Source organism: Arvicola amphibius, chromosome 2, assembly GCF_903992535.2.
Source record: "Arvicola amphibius chromosome 2, mArvAmp1.2, whole genome shotgun sequence".
Classification (NCBI taxonomy): Eukaryota; Metazoa; Chordata; class Mammalia; order Rodentia; family Cricetidae; genus Arvicola; species Arvicola amphibius.
The window spans coordinates 23834182-23855863 of record NC_052048.2 but is presented as its reverse complement, the minus strand read 5'-3'; the positions used below and the strand labels follow the sequence as shown (position 1 = coordinate 23855863).

General features: G+C 48.0%; 1 protein-coding gene across 1 annotated transcript in view; it reads left to right on the top strand.

The window, feature by feature from the left end:
- Positions 1-21682, top strand: part of Vwf (von Willebrand factor) — a 150014-nt gene that overhangs the window by 17803 nt on the left and 110529 nt on the right. The window contains exons 4-6 of the mRNA XM_038320478.1: positions 6267-6369; positions 6650-6858; positions 11996-12120. Coding sequence (XP_038176406.1) covers positions 6267-6369; positions 6650-6858; positions 11996-12120 — 437 coding nt within the window. The remainder of the gene's footprint in view (positions 1-6266; positions 6370-6649; positions 6859-11995; positions 12121-21682) is intronic.

Sequence of the window (21682 nt, the reverse complement as noted above, 5' to 3'; positions counted from 1 at the left end):
TTCTGGGTTAGAGCAGCACTGGGTTAGGCGTTAGGATGGAGGACTCCCTGCTGCAGATTCGTGGTTGCTACAGCCGTGTTCCTCAGAAATGCAGTGTCCGAGTGTCTCTCTGATGTCTGAGAGTGACTCCTATATGCTTCAGATGGGACAGGATGCTTCCTGCTCCCACCAACGGCGTGAGGGTTGATGGCTCACAGCTCACTGAGCATTTTGTTCAAGGCCAGCTAGGAGCCTGGCTGGTTTGTCCTTCTTCTTGGTGGACACCCAGCCCCTCCTTTCCCAGTAGCTCTAGGAAGTGCTGCCTTGGAGGTTTATGGCACATGGAGTTCCCTTGTGGGGTCAGTGGACACTTGGAGCAGCCTGCTTTCCTGATGGTGGCATAGCATCCACAGCAAGGAAACCGGGGAATGAGAAGGAAGGAGTTTAGTGTGCCTGTCAGTGTCAGTGGGTTGCTGACCCCGCGGCACCGAGAGATCCTAGTTAGGCAGCTTCATCTCACCAGAAGACGCGAGACTGGGATTAGAAAACTTGCGTGTTCTGTTTGTTCCAGGTGAATAGTGTAAACCATTCTTAGTTGGAGTGGTTTCCCCACCAGAGGACAACTGCCAGTGTCTGGGTACATGCTACTGTTGTGCCTAGATCGCGGAGTCCCCCCAAAACCAACAAGGAGACTTGAGTCCCATATGTAAAAACAAAGAGCCTTATTCAAGTTCAAATTCGGACTCTCCATGTGTCCAATGCATTGGCACGATCAGAGAGCCTGGAGCTCAGTTGGGATGGGTTTTTTTTTTTTTTATATAATAGCAAAGGTTGGGGTGAGGGATTTCTAAGGTTCGGACCCCTGACATTTGTCTAGGAGTGTCCTGGTGAAAAGAAATGGGACATCAGGTCTACATCCTATCTACAATGGTTGGAACGTTAGGTATTTCCTTTGGATGCTGATTGGGCCATTCCAGGGTGGTGCCTGGGTGGTCCCAGTTTGTAGTTTTTTTCTAGAGTAAGGTGTTGCCTTAGGGTAAGCTGAGTCTCAGGCATACTTGCTTGGTTTCTATTAAGCCTGTCTTGGCAAGTGTGTACCAAGCTGCTCTAGGTCCTATCTAGATATCTAGCGTGGGGCCAGGATGCTGCTACTTATTGTGCCATTAGTAGTGGGCCCTGTAGCAAAGCATCCAGCCTCCAGTCAATGGTGGTGAGATGGTGAAATCAGATTGCATATTTAAGCCTCCATTTCTCCGACGGTAATATGGTATCTATTTTCCTCAGGTCTGCACAAAATCCCCAAACTTGGAAGGGTAAGGTGACCTTGAGTTCAAGCCAAGCCTTTGCTAAATAGTGAGATGCTGTCTCTTGAAGGAAAGAATAAAGAAAGGAAGGGGAAAGGAAGGACGAAAGGAAGAAAGGATCCAGTTCAGGTCATTGTTGTTCAAACTGAGCTATAAGTCATGGCTGTAACTAGCATTTGCAAAGAATAGCGAATGTCAGAAAACTTCAGCGTGAGTGGCATAGGAAAGGGTGGAAACAGAAACCCTGTCCTGGGTCGTGAAGGAAGTCTGGTTTGACACTTAGTAGCCACTTACCAGATGGCCTCTGAGATCCTCCCCACTGTCATAGCCTGTCCTTTAAACACTGCTAATCCTGGGCCACCCAGCAGTGGGTGTGGACCAGCTGCTAAGCTTCTCCACAGTTCTGCCTTCACTGAAGGTCCCAGTGCTAAACCCGACCTGACCCTACATTAGATTTCTGATGTCTCTGAGTAGCAGATGGGGCCTGGTTACCAAAACCAAACTATCCACTTCAGGACCCCCTATTGTAACAGTAGGTGAAGATCCTGAGCCACCAGCTCTGCCCTGCTCACATCCAGCTCACCTTGACACTTACCACACCCTGGACTTCCTGATTCTGCCCTGGGGCCCCGAGCAAGTCCTTCAAAAGTTGTGCTGTAGGGCTGGTGACTCTCAGGGTCACCACCTGGGGACCCACATTCCACAGCTTTTATTACACAAAGTCAGTTTGTCCTCTTTCTTGTGGCTTTTATGTGTAAGGTAACTTTGAAACAACTGCTCCACTTTCCCTTTTGTCCTAGACAGTTATGCTGTGTGGCTCAGGTTGGCCTGGAACTCGTGTAGCTCAGGTTGGCCTGGAACTCGTGTAGCTCAGGTTAGCCTGGAACTCGCGTAGCTCAGGTTGGCCTGGAACTCGCGTAGCTCAGGTTGGCCTGGAACTCGTGTAGCTCAGGTTGGCCTGGAACTCATGTAGCTCAGGTTAGCCTGGAACTCATGTAGCTCAGGTTAGCCTGGAACTCGTGTAGCTCAGGTTAGCCTGGAACTTGCGTAGCTCAGGTTGGCCTGGAACTCGTGTAGCTCAGGTTAGCCTGGAACTTGCGTAGCTCAGGTTGGCCTGGAACTCATGTAGTTCAGGTTGGCCTGGAACTCGTGTAGCTCAGGTTGGCCTGGAACTCGTGTAGCTCAGGTTGGCCTGGAACTCGTGTAGCTCAGGTTGGCCTGGAACTCAAGTAGCTCAAGTTGGCCTGGAACTCATGTAGCTCAGGTTGGCCTGGATCTTACGTGGCTCAGATTGTCCTGGAACTCATGTAGCTCAGGTTGGCCTGGAACTCATGTAGTTCAGGTTGGCCTGGAACTCGTGTAGCTCAGGTTGGCCTGGAACTCGTGTAGCTCAGGTTGGCCTGGAACTTGAGTAGTTCAGGTTGGCCTGGAACTCGTGTAGCTCAGGTTGGCCTGGAACTCGTGTAGCTCAGGTTGGCCTGGAACTCATGTAGCTCAGGTTGGCCTGGAACTTGCATAGCTCCGGTTGGACTGGAACTTGAGTAGTTCAGGTTGGCCTGGAACTCATGTAGCTCAGGTTGGCCTGGAACTTGCGTAGCTCCGGTTGGACTGGAACTTGAGTAGTTCAGGTTGGCCTGGAACTCGTGTAGCTCAGGTTGGCCTGGAACTCGTGTAGCTCAGGTTGGCCTGGAACTCGTGTAGCTCAGGTTGGCCTGGATCTTGTGTGGCTCAGGTTGGCCTGGAACTCATGTAGCTCAGGTTGGCCTAGATCTCGTGTGGCTCAGGTTGGCCTGGATCTTGTGATCATCCTGTTTTGGCCTCCCCAGTACTGGGATCACAGACCTCACTTTATCTGGATTTTGCTTCTATTTTCCTCAAACTTTCTTCTTTGTACGTCAAACTGACCTCATCTTCCTCCTTCTCTTCATTCTCCTCAAGTCTGAGTGCTCCCTCATTCTTCATCCTTCTCTTGGGAAGAGAGGGAGTTCTCATGCTCCCCAACATGGCTCGGGATCCTTGTTTGATTTTCTTCTGCTACTACGTTCTGGGCTGGCACAGCCTTATAGGCAGTGACAGCGACCTGGGAGCGTTGTATCGCATCTTTGAGAGCCAGGAAGAATTGCTGGTCCAGAGCTGTGTGGCCAGGGCACCTCCCCAGCTGCCCAGTGGCTTCCTGTGCATTTCCTAGCACCACCCCTAGCCACAGTTTCCCTGGCTCACTTGTTCCCAGACACCTTCCCTGAATCCCTGTTGGAGGGAGAGCCCGCAAGAAGGAATGGTCCACAGGGGTCCCTTTCTCTTCCTAGGAGGAAGGTGCCTTTTACACCTGATGAGGTTTCCTAGGAAACAGAGACAGAACATCTTTGTCCACCTGCACTGTTAGGTTAGGGATGTTAGGGAAGAATAGACCCATGCAGAGGCTAGTTGAAGGTCATCAGGGTCATGGGCATCTGGATAGAAGGAGAAGAGGTCCTTGACCTCATCACTGGCTCTGTTGACATGCGTGTGTGCCTCAGGCTAGCCTAAAATGGGTTTTGGCTTTGGACCCACAGCAAATGCCAAGGGACAGGAATGATCCTTGAGAGGGCTATCACACTGGAGTTTGATGCTGTTCGTCTTTTAAAAATCATTTTAGGCCGGGCGGTGGTGGCGCACGCCTTTAATCCCAGCACTCGGGAGGCAGAGGCAGGCAGATCTCTGTGAGTTCGAGGCCAGCCTGGTCTACAAGAGCTAGTTCCAGGACAGGCTCTAGAAACTACAGGGAAACCCTGTCTTGAACCCCCCCCCCCCCAAAAAAAATCATTTTAGTATGGGCATTTCCCAGCACATAGAAAAGCCAAAGTAATAGGATATTCATGAGTTTACTACTGACATTCTATCTTGACTGTTAGATAAAACAGTCACCTATGGTCCTGGATTGCCACTGATGTAACTCCTGTTGCCAGACACTTCTCTCTCTCTCTCTCTCTCTCTCTCTCTCTCTCTCTCTCTCTCTCTCTCCCCCTCCCCCTCCCCCTCCCCCCCCCCCCTCCCTCCCTCCCTCCCTCTCTTTCTCTCTCTCTCTAAATTTTTTTTTAAGACAGCATTTCTCTGAGTAGTTTTGTAGCCTATCCTGGAACTCTCTCTGTAGACCAGGCTGGCCTCGAACTCACAGAGATCCACCTGCCTCTGCCTCCCCAGGGCTGTGATTGAAGGCATGTGCCATCACCACCTGGGAAGAGAGTACTCACTCTTTAGAAGGATTCTCAGGCTGAGATGGCTCAGCAGTTAAGAGCCCATACTGTGTTTGCAGAGGACATGTGCATACCCACCTCCCTGCCCCCAACTCTCACACATATGTGTACTTCAAAGAAAATCTTTAAAAAAAAAAATCTGTTCTCAGTAAAAGTGCAGAGCAGGCCAGCCATTCAGTTTCGAAACCTGTGACTGGGCCGAACGAGGACAATTAGGAGATTGGAGCTGGGTGTGTTTTCTATTCTAGCATCATCCAATAAAACAATGAGCTGAGCAGAGGAGGCTGGGGTCTCAGATCGCGAAGGACAAGACGCAGAACAGCGATGAGCGCATTCAGTTGACATAAAGCAGCTACTGGCTGTAGAGCTATTCGCTCCCCCTCTCTGCCACCCCTTCTCTGTCTCACTTTTCTGCATCATTATTTACTTGTTTGTTTACTCACGTGTGATGCGTGGAGGTCAGAGGACATCTTATGGGGGTCAGTTCTTTTTTTCCGGTACATGGGTCTGGGGATCCATCTCAGGTTATCCAGCTTGGCCGCATACTTTACCTGCCGAGCCATCTCAATAGCTGTCTCTCCTGTTTTCTCAGAAGGTTGGGTGAGCATCCTAGTTTCTGCTTGGTAACATTTTGATTTCTACACCGGGTCTGTCAAACCTGGATGTAGAAGCTCAATTCAAGCTGATGATAGTTCATGTTTTGTTTAGTGAGTTTGGCTCCTCTCTTTCATCCTGGCTGCGTTGCTGTGAGGCTCTGCAGAGCGGCCTCCTCAGGAGGTGAAGGGGCTCTGTCTTTAGCTTGCTTCACCAGTGGTCCCGACTATGGTGGCAACACTCCAGATGGGCAGACCTTTCCAAGTCTTCTGTGGGCATGACTCCACAGGCTCCCTTGATGGTTCTTTACTGAGGAGCTAGAGGCCACAGCCTCCATTCCTCTGGAAGATGAAGATGTAGTCACTCATTCCCAAGGCTGGTCTTCCACCAATTTCTATGCCCTACTCTCTCTGAGGCATTTGACTTTTTGCTGGCTCCACTTAATTTCCTCCAATTTCTGTCTCCAGGGCTCCAGACTCAGGTTCTCTCTTGACCCTTCTGCTTCCTTTATCGGTTACACAGCCTGTTGTCCTTGAATTCCCAGACATGGTGTTTCTACGGATCAACTCTGCATTGCCAAGTTTTGAGAATGGATAATGCCTAGCCAATTTACTCTCTTCTATCCCAGCTTCCATTCCTGTTGTCTCAGTGTCTGCCCCTCACAGCCAGTCCATCGACAGAGACCTCTTACCAGGCGTTCGGCCATACAAACATCACGAGTGGAGATAGCAGTAGTTTATTGGGTCCTTGTTCAGTTCTCCCCCACTCTGTAAATTTCTCACAGGAAACCATGTGCAGTCAAACAGCGGGACCCAAGTCCCCATTTTAGACAAACACTGCGTAGATTCTGGCCTGGTGTCTCCTAAGATAGCAGCACTGTGGGAAATTACTGGGTGCCAGCGGCTCCCACCACTTGTCTTTGTGGCCAGACAACGTGGGTCTTATTCTTACCCTGAGATGGCAAACCTCTAGAAGTCCACTGAGGGCTGTGCATCCAGCCCTCAGATCTTTCAGATAGACAGTAAAATGAGGGAGTGGGCTTTTCAGAGATTTTTGTTGCTCTTTTGTTGAGTCTTTTGGAAATTTTTCATGGAGATTACAGAGGCGATAGTAACAAATTTATTAATTTCAGGGGATACTTTTTTTTCCCTTTCAGGGAACTTCCAAGATGGCAAGAGAGTGAGCCTGTCTGTGTATCTGGGAGAGTTTTTTGACATCCATTTGTTTGTCAATGGCACCGTCATGCAGGGGGACCAAAGGTAAGTTAGGAACTTTCCAACCAAAGATGTCTGCTTGGATAGGACCCTGGGTCCTGTCTCACACGTTCCTCACCCCATCCTAATTTAATGTAGGAAACAGGGCCCAGAGACGGGAATTATATATGTCCAAGGAAGTAAGTAGCGGGGCTGCTGAAGGCCAGGTCTCTGCAGTACTGGTCTAGGATCCTCAATCATTGGGCAGCACTATCTGAAGCCTGTAACCCGGGGTTGGCTAGGAAGGCTGACAAGAAACCCAATGACCTTGTCCTTTGTTCTCCAGCATCTCTATGCCCTATGCCTCCGAAGGGCTCTATCTAGAAACCGAGGCTGGGTACTACAAGCTTTCGAGTGAGGCATATGGCTTTGTGGCCAGAATTGATGGTGATGGCAACTTCCAAGTCCTGATGTCAGACAGACACTTCAACAAGACCTGTGGGCTGTGTGGTGACTTTAACATCTTTGCTGAAGATGACTTCAGGATGCAGGAAGGTAAGCTATTGTTTGAAGTATCTATAGGGTTTTCAACCTGCTAATTTGATATCTGTTGACTCTTGTTCATAATCCATTGAATCTGTGTCTCATAATTTTGGACCGTGAGCTCATCTTTAGAAGGCTTTTATGCTGAATTTTCAATTTGCTATAAATTACTCTCTCTCTCTTCTTTCTTTTCTTCTTTTTAATTTTTTGAGGCATAGTTTCTCTGTGTAGTCCTGACTGTCCTGGAACTCACTCTGTAGACCAGACTGGCCTTGAATTCACAGAGACCTGCCTGTCTCTCCCTCCTGAATGCTGGGATCTAAGCTGTGTTCCATCTGTGTCCGGCAGAATTATGGCTCTTTATAGAAGCATACACCTGAATTCCAAGCCTATGAGAGGCTTTTCCCTTCCTTGATGTTTCCAGGGCAGACTTTTCTTCCCTCCTATCCCGAGCCCAGGTCAAAGAAATAAACTTTAATTTTTCTATTTTTCAGAGAAGATTACTTTTCTTGTCAGCTTTCACAAAGAGAGCCTCCTTGAAGAGTCACACCTCCATGACAGGGTCTGGCTCCACCTCCCCCATCATCCAAGTTCAAGACTCTCCTTTGAAAAGATGGCTGCCCCCGTCTAGTACTCGGACTTGTCTGTTCCGGTTCCCATTTTATCCTTGCTCTTCCTCTTCTCCTTCCCTCATTTTTCTGTCTCTATCTTGAGACTCTGTCTGCTTTTTATGAAGTTATTCGTGGCTTCAATAGAACATTTGTCTATTGTAGTGGCGTAGCTCAGACTCTTCTAATCTACTTTATTAGGAAAGGAGGTCCCAGTCCTCAGACCTTTCTTTCTTATTGTAGGGGACACACACACACACACACACACACACACACACACACACACACCACCGTATATATGCTCATATACATATGAGCATGCTATGGGAAAGAAAGTGGTATTTGTTGGCAAAAGTCCAGTTTTGGGTGCTATTTTTGGAACTATCCCCAGAAAGAGATTTATTCAATTCAGTTCTCAGTTCAGACACAATGCTATTTGTCCCCAAACAATTAACCTTGTTTCTGATTTCTGAGAGTTCTATCAGCTTGCTTTATTTCTTGATCTCTGAGACCCTCCCCCTTAAACAATAATATTTGTAATTCCTTCTATTGGACACCCTTCTGCTTCACTTCATATTTAGCCATAAAGTTTCACACTATACAAAATCAGGGCTGAAAAAGATTTTTGAGGCCACCTAATCTGACTCTTCCTGTACAAATAAGGAGTTAGATAACAAGGATGAAGGGAGGAGCCCCGATCTTAGACGGGTAGAAGGAACGTCCCATCCACATGAGATCTGTTCTCTACCTCTTCCTTAAGGTGTGATGTGAGTGGCTGGGTACCAAAAAGCACCTATCACAGCATACAGTACCCAGTGGACACTGTGCAAATTTCAGTTCCCTCCATTGGGTTACCCTGGTTTCTTAGTTTCCTCTGACTTCCAAGAAGTTACCACACACCAGGTGGCTCAGCGCCTTGAGCCAAAGCCTGGGCAGGACAGTGTTCCCTCTTGCAAGCATGAGGAGAGGACTTGTTCCTTAGTTGTTCAGGTGCTGCTGCAGCCCTGGGCTTGCAGCCGTGCCCTTCTGGTCTCTCCCCCACGCATGCCTGCATCTGATTTCCCTCTGCTTGTCCAATGAGGATACATACGACTGCACATAGGACCCACCCAGGTGATCCCAGAGAAGCGCCTCTTCCCAAGACCTTTAGCTGAATCACTTAATTAGCTGTATAATATGTATAGAATACTAAAAATGGACACATCATTGAAGGAGGAATCTCTTTTCTGCTCATCCATCCTTAAATGTCACCTGATTATAAAGGCCTCCCTTCTCTTTCCGTAGACACAGTTTATTTGATTCCCATGTGCACTCCTTGACCTTGAATCGCCCGTCTAGGTCTGGCTGTGTAAGAGACCTACAGAAATAGCAGATAGGAACCACTGTCACAGTGAGTACTCAGCAAGGCTGTCAGGTTGTAAGGACCTTTGTGCAGGCTGTGGAGGTCTTTGAGTCTCCTATGGTAACCGATAATAGCAGGAGTGCTCCAAACACAGAAGCGCCTGGAAGATGCAGTGACCAGGTGCCATGGGCCGGCTCAGGAGAGCCACTCAGACCGTGGGAGAAGCAGGGTCTTGGTCACAGGAAGGCACAAGTTCAGCGAATGACAGACAGACACAACACACAAGAGAGTGGTTGGAATCTGCTGCGATTTTACTGAATTCATGTTTTCATTATATAGTATTCAAACAAAGAACAAATCAGAAGGTCATGTATCATTGGTTGGCACAATTGGCTTCTTTTAGTCACATCAGTGATATTTATGAAAAGCATATTATCAGGAACAGGTGTTAGACATAAAGCATCCTTAGAAGAGGAAATCTTGTCCTTGGGAACGTAAACCTCAGACAAACGGTTTCATCTTATGAGTAGAAAGTTTCTGTCTCATTATCGCTATCATGGCCTTTCCTCTTTCTTACCCTTTCTTTATCTCATCTAGTGACCAAATATGCCTAATCAGCTCTCTGCACATGTTGAAATATACTTTTTAGTACCTTCTTATGCAGCAGACACCATGGGGGTTGGGATCTAGCAAGCCTATCCATAAAGTTCAAAGAATAATATAAGTCTTTGTCCATCAACGTTATCCCATCTATTTCCTTGCTCATCACACACCCTGTGTATGACAAAGGTTCTGCTGTAGTCTATACATTCCCATACTGTGCTTCCCTATCCCAGAGCTGTTCCTGAAGAGATAATCCTTGTCTTGTATATATAAAGACTATCATAATTATGAAATAAATTGTGCAAAGCTCATATCCTGCATAGCCAGCTAATTGAGAAACCTGCCTATGCCCCAAGGACAGCCAATACTGGGCTGTTTGCCATTGACCTCCAGGAAGCCTAGTCCCATGGGACACGTTGCTCCCATCCAGCATAATGACATATGTCATGTCACACAGATGACACTGGAGTTGGTGTGGCAACCAGGGGTCTTAGAACTTGCATCACATACTTATCTTCACTCTGCACGAATGTTCTGAGCATCCAGAATCCACTGTTTCGGAAGGCAGAACCACACACATATCCGTGCCCTTCATTAGGGGCTCACAGTCGAATACTAGCACAAAGGTCAAAGAGGGTGAAAATGAACTCAAAGAAAGATAAAAGTTTTTCTGGAGAGTTGCCTGGAGTGCTGAACACGGAGAAGGGCACACCCCACAAGGCTGGACTGGGGAAGGAAGGAGAGCTGGTTCAGAAAGGCAGGTTGTTCTTGGGCTCTATTTCCAGGAATGAGTAGAGGCAGTCAAAATGATAAGAATGTGCTTGTCTCTAGGGCAAAATATCTGAGACGGATAAGAAAGAGAAGGAGAATCTGTTTTGGGCTCACACTCAGTTTCAGGGATTTCAGTCCATAGTCTCCAGTTCCATTAACTCAGGGCCTTGTGCCAAGGTGGGATATCATGGCAAGTGGCTGGGGTATTTCCTGGGGATCTAGAGAGAGACCCTGAAGGCATCTCCGGTGTGCTAGGCCCCGGGTGGTCTGAGTGCTTGGCCTTCCCATCAGGAACATGTGGTAGAGGAGCCTGCTCACTTCATGGCAGACAGGAAGCAGAGAGAAAGAACACAGGGACAAGTCAGGGCAAGGACACGTTCTAAGTGAGCCACTTTCTCCAACTAGGCTAGGCTTCCATCTCCCAAATGTCTCCTATAAATGGACATTTCCTGTCCCAACAACCTGCTCCCAAATAACCACTCAGAGACTTAATATAAATTATAAATGCTCGACTAATAGCTCAGGCTTATTACTAACCAGTTCTTACACTTTAATTTAACCCATATTCCTTATTTACGCTCTGCCACATGACGGCACCTTTATTAGCATGGCATGTTCATCTCCTGCTCCCTCTGCTTCTGGTGGCGACTCCTCTCACTCAGCCTTTCTTCTTCCCAGAATTCTCTCTATGTCAGGTTGTCTTGCCCAATCTCTCCCTGCCCAGCTGTGGGCCAATAAGCTTTTTTTTTTATTAATAATATTCACAGCTTACAGAAGGATTACTCCACATCACTCCCCCACGCAGTACCAGTAGTTTAGGACCAAGTCTTGATCACGTGAGCTAGCATGGGGCCATTTTATACTGGAGCCATGGCAAAGGAGGAGGAGAGTGGTCCATAGAGAGGGGGAAGGGCACTTCAAGGCATGGAAAAAGTGAGGCTGGATGGCATCACCGACTCCATCTTTCTTTTTAAATATTTTAAATATTAAATTCACTCAACAAGTATTTTTGAGAATTGCATCATTTCTACGCTCTTTCCCCTCCTTTTGTGTGTCTTCCGCTCCCTTTCTTCTATGGCCTCTTCTTTATTGTTGTACACACACGCATATACACATCCCTCCTGATGAATCCATTTAGTGTTGCCTTCATATGTATTTGTTCAGGGCTGACCTCTTACTACTGAATAGCCCATTGGGGGCTCATTCCCAGAGGAGACTGATTCTCCCTCTCCCATCAGCCACTAATTTTCTCTAGAACTTCATTTGGGGGGGGCCTTGTCAGAGTTCCCTCATCTGTGTTGGCATGTCCAGGCAGCCGTGTTTTTGACATTTCATGGGTGCAACTTCTCTGTCATATATAGAAGACACCATGCCTCAACAGACTTCCTGTGTCTCTGGATCTTCAAATCTTTCTGCTCCTCTTTTTTGTGAGGTTATCTGAGCCTTAGGTGTAGGGGTTGTCTTGTAGGGGTATCAGCTGGGGTTGGGCACACCACGGTCAGCTGTCCTCTACATTTGGACCAGCTGTGGATTCCTGCAGTGATCTCTATGTACGGTCACACAACTTCTCCAATGACATCCTCATCCTCTTTCTTGTCCCCCCCTTCATTGTATCTTTCCCTCTGACCGCAGTTAGTCAAGTCCCTAAGCACTTGCTGAGCTCCACTGCCTGTGCCCCGAGGTGTCACGCTGAGTACTGTATGAAATGCTTGTGGTCCCATCTAGCAGGAGTTTGATTCAGGTAACAACTGACTGATAGCTGTCACGCAGACGTCCTGGTACAGGCTGAACTGAAGCATCATTTCTTGGGAACTTTTCTCCATAGGGGCCTTGACCTCAGATCCCTATGACTTTGCCAACTCCTGGGCCCTGAGCAGTGGGGAGCAGCGGTGTAAACGGGCATCTCCTCCCAGCAGCCACTGCAACAGTTCTTCTGGGGACATGCAGAAGGTGGGTACGGAATTTGGTGTGGATGGTGTGTGGCTCCTGGAATTAAGTGGGGGAACTTGGGTTCATGGTCCCTTTTCTCTCTGCAGGGGCTGGGTGGGAAATGGGTCTCTCTGGCTGTTCAATATGGAGTACTCATGGGTCTTTTTTAATTGAAAACTTATTTTGGCTAGAATTTTATCTAATTCTAATATTTTCCTTGGCCTTGTACTTTCTTTAAAAAATGGGTGGGTGTGGTCAGTATCTCCACCCCTTCATGTAGCAATAACAAAATACATGATGCCAGACAGCGGAAACTATTATAGTCTTGGAAGCTGGGTCTAGGATGAAAGTGCTGGTACCTGTTATCTGGTAAGGACGCTCCCTCTTTCTCAATCTTATATTGCTTAAAAGCAAAGGAAAAAAGCGCTGCCTGAATTATCTTCCTACAAAAGGGTCACCCACGTCACTCTACCTGTGAAAGGATTGCCCGCATCCTTCTGTCTGCAGAAAGATTGTCCGCATCCTTCTGCCTGCAACAGGATTGCCCACATCACCCCACCTGTGAAGGTGTTGCTGACATGGCTCTACTGCTGCAGGGTTGCCCATATCCCTCTACCTGCAAGCTCTTGTACCTTTCCCTTCTTCAGGAGCTAGAGGTCACAAGATTCCTGAGGTCCCTTTTAGCTCTTAAATTCTTTATTGTGGACGTGGGTTGTGTCACAATATAGTAGTTAATAGGTCTCTAAAATATCCAGTGTGTGGGGGACATATACTTTAGGTGGTGCTAGTTAGAGCTTTGTAATGATCGCCCTGAGAATAAGCCAGAATTCTTCACCGGTAGAAACCCCACTCCCCCAAATCTGCACATAAATAAGTGAATCCACCTCTCCAACGTTAGAGACACCACCCACAAGAGACAGTCACTCACCCACCAGCTTAGCATGAGAAAGCTTCACTGAGAGCTGGTCACTCATCAAATGGATCTTTGATATTTTCACACAACTCCTTGAATCCCTGAATGCAGGAGCATATCAGACTCAGGAGAATATCCTGGGCAGATGCTAAATGTAGCGGCCTAAACTCTTAAATAGACAACGTTCAACTCGTCAACAGACACATCTTAAAAGCCTTTCTCCCTGGCGTTTCCAATGCTTCAGTGACACAAGGCCCTCTGGGTAGTCACCTGGCTCATGGTCAGGGCCACTCACAAGGCAGACTGAGCTCCAGCACCAAGAGGAATGTACTTTGTGCAGAAGTGGGACTTCCTTTCCCCCCTGGCTTGAAATGTCTGATGTTTCCCTTAATGGGCTGACCCTTTGAGATCCTCTCACTCATGGTTGGGGGTGTGCTGGTCAGTTTTTCTCAGTGATGGAAACTAGAGTCACCTAGAAAAGGGAACCTTGATTGAGGAATTGCCTTCATCATATTGGCCTGTGGGCTTGTTTTGTTTATGGGGCCTTTTCTATGTTGATAGTTGATGTGTGAGGGCCCAGCCCTGTAGTTAGTGGTACCACTCCCTAGGCAGATGGTCCTTGATTGTGCTAGAAAGCAAGATAAGCGAATCAAGAAAGAAGCCGGCAAGAGGTGTCCCTCGTGATCTCCTGCCTCCAGGTTGCTGCCCCGACTTTCCTTGATGATGGGCTATAACCTGTAAGCTAAAATAAACCCTTTCCTCCCCATGTTGCCTTTGGTTACCACAGAAACAGAAGCAAACAATCAGGCATTGTGCTAACGGAGGGGTATGAGTCAGGCCTTATTCTTTGAAATCTGTGCTTTTCGTTCTTCAACCCTCTGTTCCCACACATGTGTAACAGGCTCAGGGATAGGACCTACCAGGACCATTGGAAAGACTAAGAGGAAGGTCGCTTGCATGAGTGTTCACCCCAGTAGTGCTCCACTGTATGAGTGATAACGATGACAATGGCAATGTAACACCTGGTAGTCTCCTGTTGTCTTGCGTGTCCCACAGGAGTGCCATGCTTTGAGAGTAGGGGTGGTAAGCACAGCCCCAACAAACGCAGAAGTGTAAGACCCTTCCGCCCAGTTATAAGTGGTTTCTTTCTGGATAGTTGAACATAGCCCCACAAGGTTAGGAAGAAAATAGATAGATCCCAGCACACTGATACATTCAAATAGGCAAGTGACGGAGGCAAGCCTTCGTCTATCGATTATTGGTCATCCAGACAAATTTCAGAAGAAATTCATTCAAGGTCCTATGCAAGAAAGAGCTTTCTAATTTCCCCTTTTGTATTTTTAAACTTAGAGTTCTGTGGTTGGCTGGTGGCTCTCCATCTCCCTTCCTTCAAGGCGGTACTGAGAGCGACTGGTCCCAAGGGCGTATTTTGTTTGTTTTACTTTGCAAACACAGGCGGGCGTGCAGCAAGGGTTTGACAGATGGTCCCCTCACTCAGAGTACCAAGGAGCAATCCCACTTATACCGCCTTAGTGGGAGGTGCAGACAGACTTTTCCTGGAGAGAACCTGATACTGAGGTTGAGCTGGGGCGGGGAAGACTGAGTGCTTTGTTCACGGAAGACAAAGGTGTGTGTAGTGTAGAAGCAACTTTGCTCTTCTCTGGGGACACTGTTTTAAGGCTCCAGCTGCATGTTGCTACTCATTTTGTCCCCCGGGTGCGCTAGGTCCTTGCTAACCAGTGTCCTGGGAACAGCTTAAGAAATTGAGTACTTGGTTCTTCGTTCGGGACTGAGGCTCCAAACACACACCTAATCTCTCTGAGGCGTGAACCCCTTCAAGCCCAGGACACTGTTTCAGGTTGTTTACCTGGAGAACTGAACTCTGCCCTTAGCCAATCAGAACGTGTTTGCCCACAACCAGGGCTCCGTCATTGGCTGTACAGTGACTCATCTCCTGGGAGGTGATTAGTATCGTCTTTTGTACTATTTTGTCTTCTTATTCCCACTGGGCTCCAGGCTCAGCAATTGGGTCTGGCAACCTGGCATCTGTCACCAGCAGTTGCCCTTTGGTTCAAGGACCAGTTGGAATGGTCGAGGGTTCTGGGAGAGGCTGCCCTGGCCTACAACTCCGAGGTTGGGCAGCTTTTGGAATCTGTCACCTCCATTTCTCCTGCTTTTGAACTTTCCAAAGCTGAGCTTAAGAGTCAGCCCTTTCAGAGAGCCTAGTCATGTTACTTATTCCTTGGGGAGGAACGTTGTACCAACAGACCCGGTGCCTCTCTGTGCTGGGACTGATAATGGCTTGTTGGATTGTGTGCAATTTCGCAGGTTTCCTTTTTCTTTTCTTTTTTCAGCCGAGTCTGGAGCCCAGACCATAAATGTTCAGATAAGCGATGCTCATTTATAGTTACCACACAATGTACATTTTAGAAAGATCCTTAATTAGCCTTTCTCCTTCAGGAAAATCCAGTCTGGGGAGCATGGGGGAAAAGCTGAACATCATAAGGGAATGGTGGTCTTGGCTCTGTGTCTTGTCTATAGTTTGGAGTCCAAAGCCGCATAAGGCGGCTGTTAGCCTACAGAGTGGCCTTGCTAGCTATGAAAAACATACCCTCTTCCCAAGATAATCTTCTGTCACCTGATGGAGATGGGCCATAGTTAACATGACCGCTGTACATCATATAATACACAGACACATGGGTGAGGACCATGCCTACCACGTAAATGTTAACCATTTGGCGTGTTGCTACTGGACATGGTTCAGCCTGCAGCGCTGCACTTGGTGGCCTTGGCCTGGCCTGGGAGATCCAGTCTCCAAAGCCAACATCACCACCCTCAGGTCACATTCCCCAGTGTAATAAGACTGGCTCCTGCCTTTGAGACTGTTGTCAAGAGTGTGAGGAGACTTCCATGCTTGGCGTTAAAATATTTCCATATAATTGCTACATACATACATGCAGGCAAAACACCCACACACATCCAATAATTGTTTTTAATGAATAACTTTGAATCCCAGTCAAGACAAAGAAAGGCTGCTCCCAACTGCCAAGAGCCTACTCCAGACCAAACTCGTTGATGAAATCACCCTCCACACACACCTGTCGGTTCCCCATCCAGCTCCATCTGAGCAGACAGAGCAGAAACTGACCTCACACCCTTTACAAATAAACAATCGTGTCATGAGGACGTGAAGAGTGAGTTGCTGTTATTGGTGAGTGTGCTGGTTTTCACTTGACCCACAGCAGGGGGATAATCCAGCGGCAGTAGGGGAAAATCCAGCAGCAGCAGCATCCTCAGATGGGGCAGGAGCAGAAGAAATGTCTTTTCATCAAAGTTAGGAATCCCAAGTCTCCACACACTCAAGGGTTGGATGAGATTCTCAAAGCTATTCATCTCCTTGTCCATTGCATGAAGGTTCCTGGAAAACAGCACCAGACAGACAGGGTAGGCTGTGATCTTGGTTTGGGGAGCCAAGGCCTTGGATGGGCCTCACTAGGGTCTTTCTGGCCATCCCACACAACTCAGCTCTAGCAAGCTCCCCGGCTTCTCGAGAGAGCACTCCTGTCATTTTATGCTCACTGGCAGACTCCGCGTGTCCTTCAATGTCCTTGAATGCTGGAGTTGCAGGACCCTTCCAGTATAGTTGCTCTGGGCTGATGTGTGAGTCCCCGCTCCACAGTGCTTCAATCCACTGCCTAACAACCCTAGGTTTTCCACTTTCTTTTCAACTCTGGATTTGATGTTTATTATGGAAGTGCATGCCATTTTTCTGTGCTGCATATATGTCTTGCCTTTTCAACGCCCTCCGTTCCAGAGAACGTTCTTTGTCTCTGAGACAACATGCACCTGTTGCTTCCCTTGTCCTCAGGAAGTCATCTGTCTTGTGGGCTAATATTTGTAAAGCTGCTGATGACTTTGAACAACCGCAGCACCTCTCCTCAATAGCCCAGGGAAACACACGAAGTACCCATCCTGTTGGCGACAAAGCAACTCACTCTTCACGTCCTCATGACACGATTGTTTATTTGTAAAGGGTGTGTGGTCAGTTTCTGCTCTGTCTGCTCAGATGGAGCTGGATGGGGAACCGACAGGTGTGTGTGGAGGGTGATTTCATCAACGAGTTTGGTCTGGAGTAGGCTCTTGGCAGTTGGGAACAGCCTTTCTTTGTCTTGACTGGGATTCAAAGTTATTCATTAAAAACAATTATTGGATGTGTGTGGGTGTTTTGCCTGCATGTATGTTCGTGTTTTGCCTGCATGTATGTTGGCATACCACTCACATGCCTGGTGTCTCATGAGGCCAGCAAGATTGTCAGATCTCTTGAAAGTGGAGTCACAGATGGTTCTGAGCCATCAATCATGTGGGCACTGAAGGGGGAAACTGAGCCTGGGTCCTTTGGAAGATCTTAACGGATGAACCTTCTCTCCAGCTCCAATTCAGAGAGAGTTGTACAGGGAGAGTTTGGCCCATCGAAGTCAGCAAACTCAAGGAGCCAAGTATAGGTTAGTTGCTAAATGACAGCACCATGAGGTGGTTTTACAGACAGGGTATCCACTCCCTGAGCCTTGTTGCATGGGTTTGAACACAAGCATTCACGGGCGTTTCCCCTTGGCAAGATGAGATCTTTCTTAAGTCTTTCCTGAGACACCAAAAGGCTAAGCAAAGAGTGAGGCTAATGCAGAGGACACACAGGAGCAGGAAGAATGGGCTCGCTCCCTCCTTCATGTCCTCACGTGGGTTCTTTTCCTGCTCTGCCTCTCTGTGCCCCCCCCCCATAAGAGAGCTTCCTCTACTGAGCGCTCAAGTAAGAGAACCCTTTCCTTTGCTGCGTATGTGTCCCCCTAAGAGCAGCTCAGGAGAAGAGCTAAATGGTTGTGGTGACAGTGACGACCCTGGTGATCTTCTATGATGGTCTAGCCTTACAGCCGAGCCTCAGGAACTGCTACGAGTTTTCAGAGATCTCCTTTGGGTTAGTTGGTGCTTTGCTTTTTGGGTAATTTGACATTACCCCAATTTTAGAAGAGCTGGATAAAATCCTAGCGTCACATCCCTCCCCAACACAACAAACCATAACAGCTGTAACAAAATACAGCCGTTCTGCATCCATGGGCTCCATGTCTGTGGAGTCAACCAACTGTAGACAAATAGCATCTGTCTGGACACGCAGGGTTTTTCTTCTCACTCCGTAATGATATGATATGACAGCCCTTTCCCAGCACTGACAGCAGAGTTGGCAGTGCAAGGCACTTAGAAGGTGTCGAAAGCGTGCTGAAGAGGTGTGAGGGCTCCATCAGAGACTTGAGCGTTCATGGATTTTGACATGAGAGGATGGTTCTAGAAGCAGTTTCCTATGGACACTGAAGGCTGAGTGTATTTCTCATGTGTTCCCTTTCCTTTGTCCTCTCCCTAGTGAGGACCAGCATGGGTGAGGAATGGGCTAGTACCCACCCATACACACTCACTGAGATGTTGGTATGGCATGGGCAATGCTGAAACTGTACCAGGAAGAGTTCCAGGGACCAGACACAAGAGAACCTAACCCATCACAAAGGACAACAGCAGCACTGTTGGGGTCAGTAGGTGACAAACTGCTTGATGGATGGTAAGCCACAGGGCAGTAGCGACGGGGCAGCAGCCACGGGGCAGCTCCGGTGATTTGCCTCCTGGCACAGAGCTGCTGATTTCTCTCGCTGTGTGCGGGATGTGTAGACTGGTTCAGATTGGACCTGTTGTTTAAGAGCTTGGGCAGATTCGGAACTGCAGACCAGGGAACAAGACTGTAAGCAACAGTTTCTAGAGGGAAGCCACACCTCCCACGGACCCTTGTATGAGACTCAAGGAGTGGCCGTGGGGAGGTGGGAATGTTGCGGGTCCAGCGCTCGACCGCACTTTGTCCTGGGCTTTCTTCAGCTCCCTAAAGAGTAGTTTCTGGCCTACCTTTTCCATCCTTGTGATTGACACATAAAACCTTTCGGAATGCATTTACTTAGTAGGTCACCAGCTTCCACCAACCAAAAGGCTAGGAGTATTGGCAGAGCATCTGAGATTTAGAGGAGAGACTTCCTCACTTGCTTTAATCCTCCTACCTAGTGTTTCCAACAGTGGATGGGAAAAGTGCCTTCATGCATGACTTTCTTTGTTCTGTTACTGTACTGATAATTCAAGGAAACCATTCCCACATTGGAACGTGGAATTTGAAGTAGCCAGAATCTGTGTTCCTAGGCCATGATCATTCATATTTGGCTTGAGAATAAACTTTCTTATCCCTAATTTATTAAAGTTAGAGTTACATTTCCTACATTGTTAGTTAATGACTAACTCTTCTCCCAGATGACAGATCTGATGATCTGGAGAGCTACTCATATGCTCCCAAGAGACAGGGCAGAGTGAGAAGGACCTAGGGAGGCCTCCGTAGACACAGGCATCTCTACTGTGGTCTGTCTAGTCACCCTGCTTATCACGAGCATCCCATCCAGCCATCTTAAGGAGAGGAACCTCTAGGAACCCCATCCGTTTTATGGACGGGTATGAACCAGGATCAAGATCTGAATCTTGACTGTGAGTTAGTAGCTTGGAATATGGATGGAAACACCAAGGCAGCCAGCAGTTACAAATTGAGTCAGTGACCTCCCTCGCCTCATTCATCCCTGCTGGCTGCCCTGAGTGAATTTTTGAACCCACTGCTTTGGACCAATTTAGGCTTTAGATGCCTCCTCCATAGGGGGCAGCCTCAAGCCTCCGCCCACTCTGGAGCTGGAAAGATCAGGGCCGGGCAAACAGCTTGTGCTTTGTACAGCACGCCCTCCTTTCTGCATTCTCTTCAGGCCCTAGGAATGCTCATGCCCCACCCCCTCTCCTTTGCCAGCTGTTTGAGATGAAACAATAGCACAGCTCTGGACCTCTGGCTCTGGCTTTTTCTCCTGCTTTGCCTTCACCGCCCCTGGGGAGAGACTCTTGCTTTCTCTTCCTCCCCCTAGATGGGGCCTACGGGTCCCCAGGGAAGAGGCCTGGTCTCGTCTGATGAACGGAAAATGGGATTAAGATGGGCCACAATTGGGTCTGCACACCCGCCCAGGAGGCTGAAGTCATGGATTGATGGAGTTGGGGCTGCAGTTCTCTGCCAGTTTCTGGCACCACCGACAGGAGATGAAAAAAGACAGAAGTGGCTGATGCCGGGCACTGGAGCCAGAAGATGCTGGAAGTGCAAATTAGCTGACCCTTATTTTGTGTCCCTGCCAGAATGGTTTTGCAGAGAGCCAAAGTGAAGTCTGGGCAGACAACTGGCGAGTGGTAGAGAGCACTTGCTAGCCATCTCTGCTTGAGTTCATTTAATTTTGTTTTTCAGCAATGGTCTGAGGTAGGTATTACTACCTGGGTAGATCCAGCCGTGAGTGACAGGACATTTAAGGTAACAATGGCTTGTAGTTAGTGTATTCTCTCTCATGTGAAGCTCAGGGCAGGATGTGCAGGGCCGGGCCAGAGTCCTGTGCTGTTGGCATCAGGGTCCTTCTGTCTCATTTCTCAATGCCTTCAGGATGGAACTTGTAGCTCATGACCCAAGATGTCATCTCAAGCTTCAGGCGCCACAGTCACATGCCAGCAGGGGAATGAGAAGGGACAGGAAAGGAGGACTTTCCTGGAAGGTGCAAGGTACCTTCCTGCGTCTGTCCTTCTGTTACTCTCAATGGCAAGAACAAGACCACTACACCAATTTGAGCCAGATTTGAAGCAAGCTTGATTTTTATTGGGGTGTGCCCAAGAGCTGGCTAGCAACTGCCCCCTAAGACTGGGTTAAAGAGAGTAGCCCCAAATTCATCTCTTGGGCTCCTTTCAAGGCGTAACATCATAAGTAGTTTTACAGAAGGGAGAGAAAGTAGCAATAAGGAAATAAAAATGTCTTTAAAAAACCATCTGGTTACTCACCATGTGGTTAGGGATGGGTCAGATAAGGTCAGGGAGGGTAAGGAAATTCTCAGAAACAAATCAAGGTTACAGGTTGTGGAAGGTCAGGTTCCGGGAAACAGAGAGCACCTCAGTTCTCACAGTAAAAGCACAGCACAACGGGTGCTTTCAAAATGGAGTCAGGCAGGCTCCTCTCCTCGGGGCACAGCTGAGTGTGCTAGGGCTGCTCTGGGCAGCAGACAGGGAAGAACATGGCATCTCCATTCCTGAGAGCTGCACCCAAGTGGAAGCTGAAAGTTGAGAGTCATAAGTAAGGAGGAAGAGAAGCAGACATGGGCTACACACAGTCTTTTCCTACAGTTTCTCATGCAACGGAGGAAACGACAGTATCAATAAGTGGTATAGATTTATTAAAGTCACACCCTTTGAAAGAAATGGGTTGGGGTCCTAGCCCACCTATGCTTCTAGAACCCCTGCATTTACCATTCTGCCTTCTAACCCTTTGATGACCAGATCTCTTGCCTAGAATGGCATGCCAGCTCATTACAGTCTGCCCCATCTTCTTGTATGCTTAATTTTATTTAAAAATTATTGTTATTGTGTTACTTTAAAAATACATGTTTATTTATTTATTTTTAAATTGTGTGTGTGTGTGTGTGTGTGTGTGTGTGTTTATATCCACTATGTGTACGTAGCAGCCTTAGAGTCCTAGAGAGGGCATTGCATCCCCCTGGAACTGGAAGGTGGTTGTAAGTTGCTGTGTGGATG